At 43.0% G+C, this 15,266-nt stretch overlaps 1 protein-coding gene across 1 annotated transcript in view; it reads right to left on the bottom strand.

Moving 5' to 3' along the window:
• ANKFN1 (ankyrin repeat and fibronectin type III domain containing 1) overlaps positions 1-15,266 on the bottom strand; it is a 1,441,385-nt gene that overhangs the window by 331,727 nt on the left and 1,094,392 nt on the right. The window contains exon 13 of the mRNA XM_078650803.1: positions 800-950. Coding sequence (XP_078506929.1) covers positions 800-950 — 151 coding nt within the window. The remainder of the gene's footprint in view (positions 1-799; positions 951-15,266) is intronic.

The raw sequence follows: 15,266 nt of genomic DNA on the forward strand, positions 1-15,266 counted from the left end.
TCTTGCATGTTGTCCATATTGGAAGCAGCATATAGCATTTCCAGAACACATAACAATGGTGTTGGCAGAACGTATTCATGTTGTCACCATTGGTTATATATAAATTAGTTTTTCCAAAACAGGGGGTAATTTGGATTGATGTTTCAGCAATAGAGTCTCAAGGGAATATGTATTTACTCAATTATCACATTTGCTATTTTCTGCTATATTAATGTAGCCTTTAATGAATGCAAATATCTTAATTAATTCATTGTTTCCAGTGGAAAGACATTACAGCAGCATGTGGCAAGTGCATATCATTTCATACATATTTTCTGAAAAATACGCTTAAAATAAATGTAGGTGGCAAATGTAATTCAAGCACGATTAAAAAAAATTAAACCAACATGTAATTTCGCTCCAAGATTTGAACAGAAAACGTCTTGAGAAAAAGGTTTGAACAGAAAAGGTAGCATGCAAAATATTATCACTCCAAACATATCCCTGGATATCTAGAGTGACCCAAGATAGATCCTCTTGTTGAATGTTGAAAAGAGATAACTCTAAGTGCATTTTGCATAATTTCCCTGACTTTTTTTGTAATCGGGGGTAAAAATATTATGCAATTTAACAATCCCTTAGAGGCAACATGGCAGTGGCTTGATTATTTGCTAGTCACACTAAAATATAATATTATCAAAAACAAGCCTTCTAACTCTTGTTATGTTACCATGAGAAATAATTCATCAATAAATCTCATGTTTACTTCTAAGCACTGATGCCACTGATTTTCAGCTACAAGAGGTAGAGCTGCCTGTACCTGGCGTAGAGGTAGGTTGAGCTGCTTCAGAAGAGCTTTCACCGCCACCTGTAGTTCAAAGAGCAACAATTGTGGCGCACCCTCTGGTGTCTGATCCAGGCTTCCTACGGATTCCCAGTTGGACATTCTCTGGATCCACGCCCACTCTTCTCTGTAAATTGAAGTTCAAACAAAAAAAAGATCATGCAGGCACCACTTCATCGCATTCTTCTTCTGCAAATTAACTATAATTAATACCAAGAAATGTGGTTTAAAATATATTTTTTAAATTAGGTGGCTTATAACATTTAAAAACTCTAAGAATCATCTATAATGGAGTGTACTAACATGGCCAAAAGAGATAAATGATTATAATATCATAATATTTCCAAAATACTTTCTATTCTGGTAATAGCATTTAGCATCATTTTCAATTCATTCTGCCATTCATTAAACTGGCCACTTTCTTTCTACAATAAAATAATAAAAGAATAACAAAAGGAATACCTTACAAGTCAAATAAGGAAATGTAATAAATGAAATCACTATATAATGATTGCAAGTAAGATATTCTAAAAATACTGCAGGAAAAAACACCACTTGAAATCTGTAAGTAGTTTTTTTATTTTGCACTTCAAACACAGAAGTAGCATCACCCACTCTTTCATATACACACATTAATCACATTAAACATGTTTTCTACACATTTGGGAGCAGATTTGGAATCTCCCCCAACCAGTGCTTAGTTTGAGCCAGCAGTTTCAAGTGGGGCCCATCAAAACTGTTTTTGGAGACGGAGAGTTATTTGTCATCAACAGCCTTTGACTCAGAACAAGAAACAGACAGGCAACAAGGGGGAACAGGCCCTACTCCAGGATTTTGGATCTGTGAGCGCCATGAAGAAGCATGGGTGGGCCAAGAATTTGAGGAAGCGTAAAAGCTGATCTTGCCTTTCCACGACACACACTGAATTACGACAATGAGAATTATGCTGCACCTTGCACATGAATAGGAAAACAACATAGAAACTTAGAAAAAGTGATACGCTCGCACCTTAAAAGTGTTCTTGACAATGTAGAAAGGATTAATCAATTTGTGAATTTAAGGTGTTTAAGTATTTAAATTGTTTCATTAACAAAGAAACATTATGAAAGTTGATAACTTTACTATTTGGTCTGATTTCTAGAAATCTCGATTTTTGTGCGAATTTTATATTAATTAGAGTAGATGTCTGAAATTTTCAATAGAAGTGCTTAATAGTATAAAGATCATTTGTGCTCAGAAACAATTTTATTTTATGACTTTTAGAATTAATTTACGTATTGCTACTTTTCTGAAATAGTGTTAGCAGGCCATACTTAAAGTTGAACATTTCTGCATAACATTTACTGACAACACTGCACAATATTATATATGATATCTGTGATTGAAATCATTATGCTTAAACTTAATTAGGCGATTTTCTATACTAAAGATGAAATGTTGACGTTAAACACGTTAAGACATTTTTTTCTTTAGGCTGCATTATTTCACAGTCTTGTGCAACGGGCTTTGTACGTTCTCAAATGTTGCATTATTTGTTCTTGATTCATATGACATCCTTTTTCTTATTCTTTTTTTTGTTTGAATGGTGAATGGTGGTAAGAGACTTTTTCCCTTACATCCGTAAACAGTTGCAGATTCAATTAACTATATGTCAACTAATTTGTGCAGCTGGAAGGAGTTTGTTTCTCATGAACAGTGTTAAACATTTTACCAATGTAGCAAGTTTGTACCTGCGAAGATGGAAGGAGGATCATGTGATGATTAGACCATTGTGGGCTGATTATTGATATCATGATAACAAATATGAACTATATAACAACGAAGAGCAGGAGGAGGAGACAGCTTATTTACAGCTTATTTGAAGAGACTGCCTTTTGACACTTTTCCTTAGAAACCTACCTGCCTGAAAAAACTATCTTTACTATGCCTCTTTGCTTTTTGCCTTTGCTGATAAATTTGCCTGTCGGACAATTTGGAACAGTTTGGTGCGATACCAGACTTAAACTTTTCTGATTTATACTCTTAAATATGAAATATGAAATGAAATATTTCACTTTGCCCCTTACCCATGGACTTTGCTCATAGTGGACTTTAACTTGATCGATTTTTCAGAGCTTAGACAACCTTCAAGAACCAACTTATTACTTTGATAGAAATAGAATTAGAATTGCTGAGTATATTAAAACAAGCATTTGTAATGCAATAGGTCTCGCATTCACGCAAGTTTGAGCTATTGGCACTGTTAATGACAATGCCTTTTATTTATGTTTTGGGTTTTAAACCATAAATAAAAGCCACTCTCATTTATAATACTAATAGCTTAAACTCTTGCAAATGCGAGTCCTATTGTATTGCAATAAAGGGCCTTCTCGACCAATTGTTAGGTTGTAAATATCAGAGGACGAGACCGGCCTGCGGCGTCTTCAAACTAGTGATGAATAGTGCAGTGAAGAAGATGTGTAGGTGTTGTAAATTTAACAGACAAAAAGTATAGCATGAGAGTTACAAATGATCTGAGCTATAAACACTAACAAAATGCTCCAACACCTTTCGCTCTGTAATCACACTGTCACGGCTCAGGAGGAAGAGCAGGAGGAGAGGCTATTTCCTGCCCTCTCCGTGATTTGCGTGTACAGTGTGGCATTGCGTAATGTCATTGCTATCTTTGGCTTAATAAAAAACACTCCAGCTGTAGTAGGGACCTGGCTTCAACTCCTGGTGCAAGGGGGGCTGTGCTTTATGGCAGGCATGTAGGGAAGGAAGGCTGGTCTCAGCTGCAGCTCCGGCCATGTACAGTGCCCCTCCTATTACTAGTGAGCGAGAGGCGTTGAGGTGGTGGCATTAATATTGGTGGTGGTGGTATTGGTATTGGTGGTGGCAGTATTGGTGGTGGTGGTGGTGGCATTGGTGGGGGTGGTGGCATTGGTGGTATTGGTGGTGGCAGTATTGGTATTGGAGGTGGTGGTATTGGTGGAGGTGGTATTGGTGGTGGTGGTACTGGTATTGGTGGTGGTACTGGTATTGGTGGTGGCAGTATTGGTATTGGTGGTATTGATAGTGGTATTGGTATTGGTGTTGGTATTGGTATTGGTGGTGGTGGTACTGGTATTGATGGTGTTGGGTGTGCTATTGGTAAATGTAATGTGAATCCAGTATTTGTAAATCACACAGCTACCCAGAGGCATCCCGGCGCTGAGGGCCGTCGGAAAGATTAAGCGAGCTATTGCCCAAAGGCACATGGTGCTGGGCTGACCTGCCACCGGTGCCGGGGATCGAACCGTGAGCCCAAGTATCCGGTGTCAGTTGCCCTGGCCATAGCAGTGGTGGTATTGGTGGTGGTATAGGTATTGGTGGTGATGGTACTGGTATTGGTGGTGGTGGTATTGGTGGTGGGATATTAGTGGTGGTGGTATTGGTGGTGGTATTGGTGGTGGTGGTGGTATTGGTGGTGGTGGTGGTATTGGTATTGGTTTTTTTTGGAATTAGCATTAGTATTGTTACTGGTGGTGGTGGTGTTATTGGTGGCTGTGGTGGTATTGGTGGTGGTATTGGTGATGGTAGTATAGGTGGTGGTAGTATTGGTGTTGGTATTGGTGGTTCTGGTGGTATTGGTGATGGTAGTATAGGTGGTGCTAGTATTGGTGTTGATATTGGTGGTGTTGGTATTGGTGGTGCTGGTATTGGTGGTGGTGGTATTGGTAGTGGTGGTGGTATTGGTGTGGTGGTGGTATTGGTAGAGGTGGTGGTATTGGTGGTGGTATTGGTGGTGGTGGTATTGATATTGGTGGTGGTGGTATTGGTGTTGGTGGTATTGGTGGAGGTGGTATTAGTAGTGGTGGTATTAGTGGCGGTATTTGTGGTGGTGGTATTGGTGGTGAGATTGGTATTTGTGGTGGTATTGGTGGTGTTGGTATTGGTGATGGTATTGGTTGTGGTGGTATCAGTGGTGGTATTGGTGGTGAAGGTATTGGTGGTGGTGTTCGTGATGGTATTTGTGGTGGTGATATTGGTGGTGGTGGTATTAGTGGTGGTATTGGTGGTGTTGGTGGTGGTTGAATTGGTGGTGGTATTGGTGGTGTTGGTGGTGGTATTGGTAGTATTGGTGGTGGTGGTGTTGGTGGTGATATTGGCAATGGTGGTGGTATTGGTGGTGGTATTGGCAGTGGTGGTGGTATTGGTGGTGGTGGTATTGGTGGTATTGGTCATTGTGGTGGTAATGGTGGTGGTAGTATAGGTGGTGGTAGTATTGTTGTTGGTATTTGTGGTGTTGGTATTGGTGGTGTAGTTGGTATTGGTGGTATTGGTGGTGGTGGTACTGGTATTGGTGGTGGTACTGGTATTGGTGGTGGCAGTATTGGTATTGGTGGTATTGATAGTGGTATTGGTATTGGTGTTGGTATTGGTATTGGTGGTGGTGGTACTGGTATTGATGGTGTTGGGTGTGCTATTGGTAAATGTAATGTGAATCCAGTATTTGTAAATCACACAGCTACCCAGAGGCATCCCGGCGCTGAGGGCCGTCGGAAAGATTAAGCGAGCTATTGCCCAGAGGCACATGGTGCTGGGCTGACCTGCCACCGGTGCCGGGTATCGAACCGTGAGCCCAAGCATCCGGTGTCAGTTGCCCTGGCCATAGCAGTGGTGGTATTGGTGGTGGTATAGGTATTGGTGGTGATGGTACTGGTATTGGTGGTCGTGGTATTGGTGGTGGGATATTAGTGGTGGTGGTATTGGTGGTGGTATTGGTGGTGGTGGTGGTATTGGTGGTGGTGGTGGTATTGGTATTGGTTTTTTTGGTATTAGCATTAGTATTGTTACGGGTGGTGGTGGTGTTATTGGTGGCTGTGGTGGTATTGGTGGTGGTATTGGTGATGGTAGTATAGGTGGTGGTAGTATTGGTGTTGGTATTGGTGGTTCTGGTGGTATTGGTGATGGTAGTATAGGTGGTGCTAGTATTGGTGTTGATATTGGTGGTGTTGGTATTGGTGGTGCTGGTATTGGTGGTGGTGGTATTGGTGGTGGTGGTGGTATTGGTGTGGTGGTGGTATTGGTAGAGGTGGTGGTATTGGTGGTGGTATTGGTGGTGGTGGTATTGATATTGGTGGTGGTGGTATTGGTGTTGGTGGTATTGGTGGAGGTGGTATTAGTAGTGGTGGTATTAGTGGCGGTATTTGTGGTGGTGGTATTGGTGGTGAGATTGGTATTTGTGGTGGTATTGGTGGTGTTGGTATTGGTGATGGTATTGGTTGTGGTGGTATCAGTGGTGGTATTGGTGGTGAAGGTATTGGTGGTGGTGTTTGTGATGGTATTTGTGGTGGTGATATTGGTGGTGGTGGTATTAGTGGTGGTATTGGTGGTGTTGGTGGTGGTTGAATTGGTGGTGGTATTGGTGGTGTTGGTGGTGATATTGGTAGTATTGGTGGTGGTGGTGTTGGTGGTGATATTGGCAATGGTGGTGGTATTGGTGGTGGTATTGGCAGTGGTGGTGGTATTGGTGGTGGTGGTATTGGTGGTATTGGTCGTTGTGGTGGTAATGGTGGTGGTAGTATAGGTGGTGGTAGTATTGTTGTTGGTATTTGTGGTGTTGGTATTGGTGGTGTTGTTGGTATTGGTGGTATTGGTGGTGGTGGTATTAGTGGTGGTGGCATTGGTGGTGGTGGTATTGGTGGTGGTATTGGTGGAGGTGGTATTGGTAGAGGTGGTGGTGGTATTGATATTGGTGGTATTGGTGGTGGTATTGGTGTTGGTTGTATTGGTGGTGGTGGTATTAGTAGTGGTATTGGTGGTGGTATTGGTGGTGGTGGTATTGGTATTGGTGGTGGTGGTATTGGTAGTGAGATTGGCATTGGTGGCGGTATTGGTGGTGATGGTATTGGTGGTGGTGGTATTGGTATTGGTGGTGTTGGTATTGGTGGTAGTATTGATTGTGGTGGTATCAGTGGTGGAATTGCTTGTATTGCTGGTGAAGGTATTGGTGGCAGTGTTCGTGATGGTATTTATGGTGGTGGTATTGGTGGTGGTATTGCTGATAGTGGTGGTATTGGTGGTGTTGGTGGTGGTATTAGTAACCTTGGTTGTGGTATTGGTGGTGATATTGGCAATTGTGGTGGTATTGGCAGTGGTGGTGCTATTAGTGGTGGTGGTATTGGTGCTATTGGTGGTGGTGATGGTATTAGTGGTGGTATTGATGGTCGTGGCATTGGTGGTGGTGGTATTGGTGGTGGTGGTGGTATTGGTGGTGGTGGTGGTATTGGTGGTGGTGGTGTTGTTTATAAAACAGGCTTTTGAAAATAACCTGTCAGGTGGCTTTAGTATAGATGACAACTAACACAGATGTGCTGTTTTGAACTTCAGACCATTAGCAAAGGATTATTTGCTACCTGGAATTCACAGGACGTCATTCCCTAATCAATTCAATTCAAACTTGACTTATGATTTACTTAAAATCGAAATCATAAAAGCCCAGATTATCACATCTTATTACAAACTGCAAAACATGAAGAGATACAATTTTTTAAAATAATCTAAGAATCATATTAAGAGCGATGTTCAATTCCACATTGTTTTCCTAGAATTAATCACACATTTTAGGTACGTAACTACAGGACTAGTAAACATTTCATATTGTACAAGCTGTAACGTCAAGAAGGCTGGGCGACATTGTCTCATACCCAGGGTCTTTAGAATGGGAACAATCTATCTTTTTCTGGGGACGGAATAACATTTACAGAATAAAAGAATGTGCATTGTGGACTGTTGTAACAAATCGTCACATGGGCATAGGCCTGAGGTTTTGGACCAGTCATTCATGTCAGGAAAACTTCCAAGTCTATGAAAAATCCTCTAGTGAAAACGGGTCAGCAGCATCCTGTCAAAGCCCCCAGTTACATATACAAGGTACCCCTTCGGGGGTCTATTCAGGCGCTATAGAAGCATATATAAATAAGGTATGGCTGAGTGCTGTGACATGACAATAGCAACTGGTTTTCCAGTACCGTGGGCTTGACAATCTCTTGCAAAAGTCTAATTGTTTCAAGGTGCATTAAGCAATCAGCTTTCAAGGTTTTTCTTGAAAGTGATATGATACTGTCTGGTTTGGCAAAGTATTCTGGATGGCCAATATCTGACATGAATTTTTTGATGTAGTTTAGCCAGGGAATTCAAGTTGCCCTATGAAGCTTTAAACAATCATTAATATTATCCTGATTGAAGCTAGTCTGTGTTGTTACCCAAATTTTATGCCATAATAAAATTGGTTGAATCGTAAATAAGTCAGATAAGTATGGGAACCCAAGCTCAGCATTACAAATGTAAGTGGCAGTGCTCTTAGGGACCGCCAATAAATATCGGACAAAGGCGTTCTCAATTAGCTGCAGGGGCTAAGGGTCAGCATAGCCCCAAATGTCTGCACCCTACATGGCGATTGTAACACACTTGGCTATGTAAATTTGAAATAGTTCAACAACCGCCTTCTGCCCAATTTTCTAGCAAAATTGATTAGGGCGGCGGTGACTTTGGAAATTAGCTTTTTCCTGGCTAAAACTGCATGTGACCAAGTCCCTCTTTGATCAAAGTGGATGTCCAAATATGGGAATCTATTGATACTCTCCACCTTGATATTATTAATAAAAAATATCTCAACATTTAGCACTATTCACTCTGCATAACATAATAAACATTTTTGAAGTTGTCACTTGCAGAGCCAGACTTTACATGAATGTTGCAAAACTAGTCACTAAACTTTGTAGCACGAGTTGGGTATGTGACATTAAAACAGCGTCAACTAAATATAACAATAAAGGAACAGGATGCTGGCCTATAAGTGGCAGGTCCTGGCATTGATTACCTAAAACTTGGCAAAGGCCAATAACATATAGAGTAATAAGGAAAGGGGCAAGAACACATCCTTGTCACACCCCTTTCCTAATTTGGAATTTGGCAGAACACTCACCCATGTTTCCATAGAGAACTCTTGCACACGCATCTCCGTACAGCTGCCTCATGAAGTTTAAGAGTGCTAATTCCACTCCCATTTCTTCAAGGATATTCCAGAGTTTTTCGTGTTTTACTACTCAGTCGAATGCTGAGCTAAGGTCCACGAAGGCCAAGAACAGCTCCACCTGCTTAGCTCGCATATATTTACCTAACACTCAGCTTAGGTTTAGTCCCTGTTCTATTTTGGTCTGTGCCTAAACCCTTGCAAAAGCCATATTGTAGTTTGGAGAAGATGCCAGTCTCTTCAGCTCATGACTGCAGTCTATTTAATAAAATATGGCCTGTTACTTTAAGGAAGGAGTCTAAAAGAGAAATTGGTTGATAGCATGTGGGGATAGTACTATTGCCCTTTTTGTAAATTGGGACCAAGATAGAGTCAGACCCGGATCGAATAAAGTCCTGATGACAACATGCAGTCAAAACCAAGGTTAATAACGGGTCCCAAAGAGAGAGATTCGATTTGAACAGGTCAACAGAGACTCCATCCGGACCAGGAACTTTACCCTCCACTCTGGCGTTCATGGCATAGATCACATTATCTAATGAAAAATGAACGTCTAATGGAAAATAATTGGATGGTTCAGACTCTGGAGAGAGTCCAGGTACAGCCAGTGATTCTGCTGGCTCCTCATCGTTGTATAATGTAGTAAAGTGGTCCACCTATTGAGCCTCACTGATAGTTATTTCTATTGATGGTAAATCTCTGCGGGCTAAAAAAGGCACGTTGACTGCCTTCCAGAAGCTTGTGTTATCACTGAGTAGAGAAGCTTCGTGCAGGGCCCTCCAAGATTTAGCACTCAAGGCCTCCTTGCATTCTTTTAACGCCCGACCATACGCCCTTCTTGCTGTCTTAATTTACGACTGATTTCTATCAGGTTTGTGTAGGGCTTTTTTTTTAAGTCAGTGTGAGCTTTTTTACATTTGGAGTCAAACCACCCCTGCTTTTTGGTGCCTCCTTATCTCAGCAGAAATTAATTCAAGGATTTCAAAACTTGCGTGTGAGGTGTTGACTCATTAGGACAGACTAAGAATTCTGATTTACATTTGGTTAATAGTGACTTAGTAAACTCAATTGGTTTCACTCTAGGCCAGCACAGAGAGTAACCCTTATTTCTATTGAGAACAATGTTTTGCACAAGTAATACTTATAGGAAAGTGGTCGCTCCTTGCGTTTGTCACGAAATGTATCAACTTACTCGAGTAACGATTTGAAATCAGATTATAATCAATGATGGAACCAGTCCCTCTGCCATTATAGATGCAACTAAATGGTATTGTAGGGGTACACAGTTCATTTGCAAACCTGAGATACAGTAGAGCAGGGGTCTCCAAACTTTTCTGCAGTAAGAGCTACTGATGATCAATGAAAAACAGCCACTATCATCAGTATTGCTACAGATACCATGACCACAACATACAATTACGTTAGTGGCCACTATCAGCAATGATCTAAAAAGAAAATTTGTCAGTTTTAAAATGTCTTTACCTGGGTAATACATTACAGTCATAGCTGCAAAGCCCCGTGAATCAAGATGATGATATTAGTAAAAAATCTCCCTAATGTAACATGATTTATCCCTCAAATATCAGCTTTAAATATATTTTGGAAATCCAGCCATTTTCTTTCCACACATCAGCTTATGAGTTCTGAAAAAAACTCATTTTTGTTGTCACTTTTAGACACGCTCAATTTTGGCATACATACATTAATTTAAAAGAGCAACAGCTTCTAATTTAGTCGGCTAAGCTGCACACAGGAGAGCTACTTACAGATAGATGGAGATCTACCAGTAGCGTATGAGCTACTCGTTGGAAAAACCTGCAGTAAGGCAAGATTGAGTTTAGAAGGTCCCCCAGTGATGTGTGTGGAAAATGCGCAGGATCAGAACCCTCATCATAAGCTAAACCACAAGTGCCCCCCTTGGCGTGTGGACACAGGGTGGAATTGAAGTCCCCTCCCCAGACAACACAAATGTCTTCGGCCGTATCGTTCTGCAAGATGGACAGGTCGTTCTGTAGTTTCCTCAGGACACCCACAAACTGTTCTTTAGGAATATTGTTATAAAAGTTTAACAAAAAAATGCAGTGCTTTTTATCCACATATAACAAAACAATCTGATAGTAAATTGCCGATATCATAAGTTTAGTCTTTTTGATATTAACTCAATTGGACACAGAAGTGCCTAAACCTCCCATGTTTCTCCCATGTGCTAAAGCGGTCACTGGTGAATGGAATGTTTTATAGTCATTAATATGGACAGGATTCTCCAGACAGGTTTCTTGCAGGCACAGTATGCTAAAATCATCTACAAGATTTAACTACAGGGGATCCCTGGTTTAAGTTTGCAAGCCCGCCACATTCCAAAATATTATATTACCAATGTGGGACCTACTCTTACCACTTTCGCACTGAGTAATAAACTTGTCGTGGCAGGTAATTTTGTATTGTTGTACGGTCTGGACAACGTATCCTGGATACAAACGGAAGTCTTAGCTAGCTGAGGGCGATTGGAACCTTTGGGCATAGAAGCTGGCAAATTTATGAGAGGTAGAGATTTTTCAAAAGTTGGATGTACATCTGATCCCGTTTTTGGACGCCACATGCGTCAAGGAGATTGTGTCAATCTATGTCCTCTAGAGTAGGTAAAATGTCAAAACGATTAACTCCTTCCGTGCTAGTGACGGAACCACTCCATCACGAGCTGCGGGCACGCTGTGCTCATGACGGAGTGGTTCCGTCACGCCGCGGCCGCTCCGCATACGCGGCACTGATTCCCCGCCTGTGCGGGCGAATTAGTGAGTGGGCGGAGCCGTGACGGAACCACTCAGTCATAAGCACAGCGCGCCCATGGCTCGTGACGGAGTGGTTCCATCACAAGCATGGCGGCGCTGCGCGGCCCCGCCTGCCCTCCAACGCCGCGGCGGAATTACCGCCGCGGCCAATGGGTTAAATACGGGGACATTATAAGAATAAAGCGGGATAGTCGGAAGACCCCTACTCTGTATTCTTGGGTGAGTTTACGAAATGTGGCTGGTAAAAATACCCCAAAGGCAAAATACTAATGCCGGTAAACATAATATATTGGTTGCCGGCCTAGTGAAAATTGCCTGTATTAAATGTGGGTATCTAAAATTCAGTAGAACACAATTGTCAGCTAATGTTTTATGATATTTTCCAACCCAGCTAATCCTTCTGACCATTTTGAATTCAACAAATAGTGCCTCTGTTAATCCTGTTTTAGTGCCCAGCCAAAATAGGGCTTTATTTCTCAGTGCATCTCATGGTTCATTTGTCTGAGTCAAAAGGACTAGGACATTGGCGAGAACTATTGTATAGTGGGTGGCTGCCGGTGGTAGGTCGAGGGAGGATTAGGTTGAAGTATAGTAACAGAATGCTGGTTTCTACTTATAATAGGTTGGGCAGGAACCCTCAATATATTGTCTGTGATGCGGTTTGCTGCATTCAAGTTACTAGTAGGGGGGATTGAGCCCATGGCCGGATGGTCAAGTTTCATTGGTAACATTAGACCAGTCCTTTCATAGGATTCAACGCATGGCGCTCCTCTAGGTTTTGACCCACAAGCCGAGTCTTGGGTAATAGGAGAATTATCCCTTATATGGGGAAATTGAGTGCCTTCTTTTATCTTTAATATGTCCTAAATTGCTCCCTCCCTGGCTAATAGCTTGGTTAGTACTTCACCTAAGGTTTTGTGTAAGTCATCTATTTTGTCTACTATTCTACAGAGATCAGCTGAGTAGTTCATAATTAAGGTATTAATGGAGGGAAAACCCTTCCTGCCAGCATCAGATTTCCTAGATTTGTTCATTCTTTTTAATTTCTTTTTAATGTCTAACCTGGCTACTCATTGAATTGGATTTTGGGGTTTCTGGGGTGCTTAGATGGAGGCTGTGGATCACAATTCAGGTCACTCACATATATGTGCCGTGATGTGTTTTGAATGCATCCATTCCGAGGTGGTTCGCCAGGGGCAGCCTCAGTTTGACTAAGTAAAGAGGCATTGCACACAGTTGCCAAAGGGTTCCTCACTGCCCCACCTCCTACCTTTCCTTGTATTAGTGACTCTTCCACTGAATTAATTTGTTTTTCGATGGACCCCATAGCCCTGGTTAGGTAGTTCCTTAGGGATTGCTGCATGCCCCCTGACGATTTGGTAATATTCCTCACTTTTCTCTCACCCATCCCGCAGCCTCTACTACAGATAAATCAAATGTATTACAACAGGTAATAATCTTATCCCACTCAGAATGTAAGCAGTGTAGGGCTTAACCTCGTGAAAACAGCCAGCTAGTTATCCGAGTATCCGGTAATGATGAAAAATGGACCTCCAGTAAATCTAATAGATCTAATGCCTTCAACTGTCGGTCTGTTATACAAGTCCAATATTAATCAGGTAAATCAATACTATTCCCCACGGTAGCGATGGCTCAATCAACGTTTAGCGGTTCGAAATGAGTCCAATGTCAAATTGTCCTTACTTATATCCTCACTTAGGCCGGCCCTTAAACAACCTCAGTTGGCCGGTCACTGAAGGTAACAGTTCTGTGTGAAATTACGAGATGAAGACGGACTCACTCCCATAAGCTCGAGAGTCCGATTGTAAAGTTTCAGGGGGGTGGCCCATCCTCGCCTCCGCCAGTCTCTGACGGGCAAAGACAGGCCAGGGCACGCCTCTGCCAACCGTTTGAGGTGTCCCATGACCCTCCTCTGCGCCGGGCAGGGATCAGGCCAAAAGTGTAAAGTGCTTGCGATCAGGGTTCCGGGGCAAAGTGACGAGTGCTCCGCTTCCCGTGCTGCGGGACCTTCAGAAACCTTTTGAGGCGTCCCAAGCCCCTCCCCAGTCCCGGGCAGGGATTGGGCCGAAATTGCAATGCGCTTGTGGTCAAGGGTCTAGGCCAAAGTGATGAGTGCTCTGCTTCCCTAAACACTTCTAAAACCATTTTACTTTGGGGGGGAGTGAAACAGACATAAGATAATGCCAGGTTAAAGTGATTGAAAGCAGCTGCCAGTGTTACGGGGCGGCTGTAATGCTTAACAAAAACACAATTGGTTTTAGCTGAAGCAGCGCATGTTCGGCCTGCAGCAACTCAATAAGGTAAATAGTGCTTACAGACTAAATAACAGGTCCCCTGAAACAACCAAATTAAAAGGGCCAGTCGCCATGGGAGGGTACAAATGAAGGCAAGGCTGTACAAAGGAAGGACTAACAAGCCTATTAATGAATCCAAAGGCAGCATTTATGAAAGACAATGACACATGCCAATTAAAAATATGGGAGGAGAGTAGGTACAGCTTCTCTCCCATATGCTACTACAGCAGTCTCACAGAGCGAGCAGCGCATGCACGCTGCCACTTGGCTCGACCTAACCATCCAATTATAGATAATCCTATGTACGGATAGATTACCAGATGTGTGTATTTATATTTTGAACTCCTTTATGACTGAACTTATTAAAATGTTACTTGTTTACATTAACTTTGAATCATTAATACAATACCCCAATATTCTAAAATTGTCTGAATCCTTTTGTGTGTAATGTTTTTCTGTAGAAACTGTGCTGATTTTTAGTGTATAAGAGAGATAGTCATAAATTATTTTCAAGACATCAGGTTATTTTGTTCTTGTTCTGTGTAGACATGACAGCTCTTAGTTTGTATTATTCTTTATAGAGTAAACTTCTTCAGGAGGTACGGTCTAACAATTGCTATACTGTATTTCTAGCAAGTGTACAGGAAGCTGAGGGAGGGTGGCTAAGCAGGCCAAGATGGCGGCAGCACTCCGCTAGAGCTCCGCACTGCTGCCTGCCAAAATCCGCCCAAATATGCCACAAAGCCATTGTGATCTACAATAACAACCAGGGCAGCAACGGCACTCGCGGAGGACACAGGCAGACCCCGAGGGATTGACCAGTGAGGCAAAACTGAGGCAGCCGCGATCTTAAAATGGCGGCTCCCTAGGATACCCGGGCGCTCCCACATCCAGGCCGTGGGCGGGAGCGAGACGCAACAGGCTAGGCCTGATAGCCCGGTCGGCCTCCCCCGAGCGGACCCCGGAGCCTGCCTGGACGGTGGTGACAATCGGAGGACAGCATGTGAGAGGGCTTCAGCGTCCACTCACGGGCTGCCCCTGGGGTACCGAATCTCCCGCTCGAGAGCGAGCCGTATTGGTAAAGACGCCGCACCAGCCCCCGGGATCATTGCGGCATCCACATCACCCACTGTGAAGGCCTACAGAGATCATCACTAGCACAAGTGGGGGAGCCTAGTGGGCTCACGGAGGGACAGTCTCTGCGACATGGTGACAACACCCCTCCCGCGCTGCAGCGCCGGGCCTCATGGTGCGGGGGGGGGGCCCGCGTTCCGACTGCGGCCGACTGATCGAGACGAGGGTGAACAGCTGGCCATGACTCCCCTCATCATCGGCTGTGG

This window comes from Lissotriton helveticus, chromosome 7, assembly GCF_964261635.1.
Source record: "Lissotriton helveticus chromosome 7, aLisHel1.1, whole genome shotgun sequence".
Classification (NCBI taxonomy): Eukaryota; Metazoa; Chordata; class Amphibia; order Caudata; family Salamandridae; genus Lissotriton; species Lissotriton helveticus.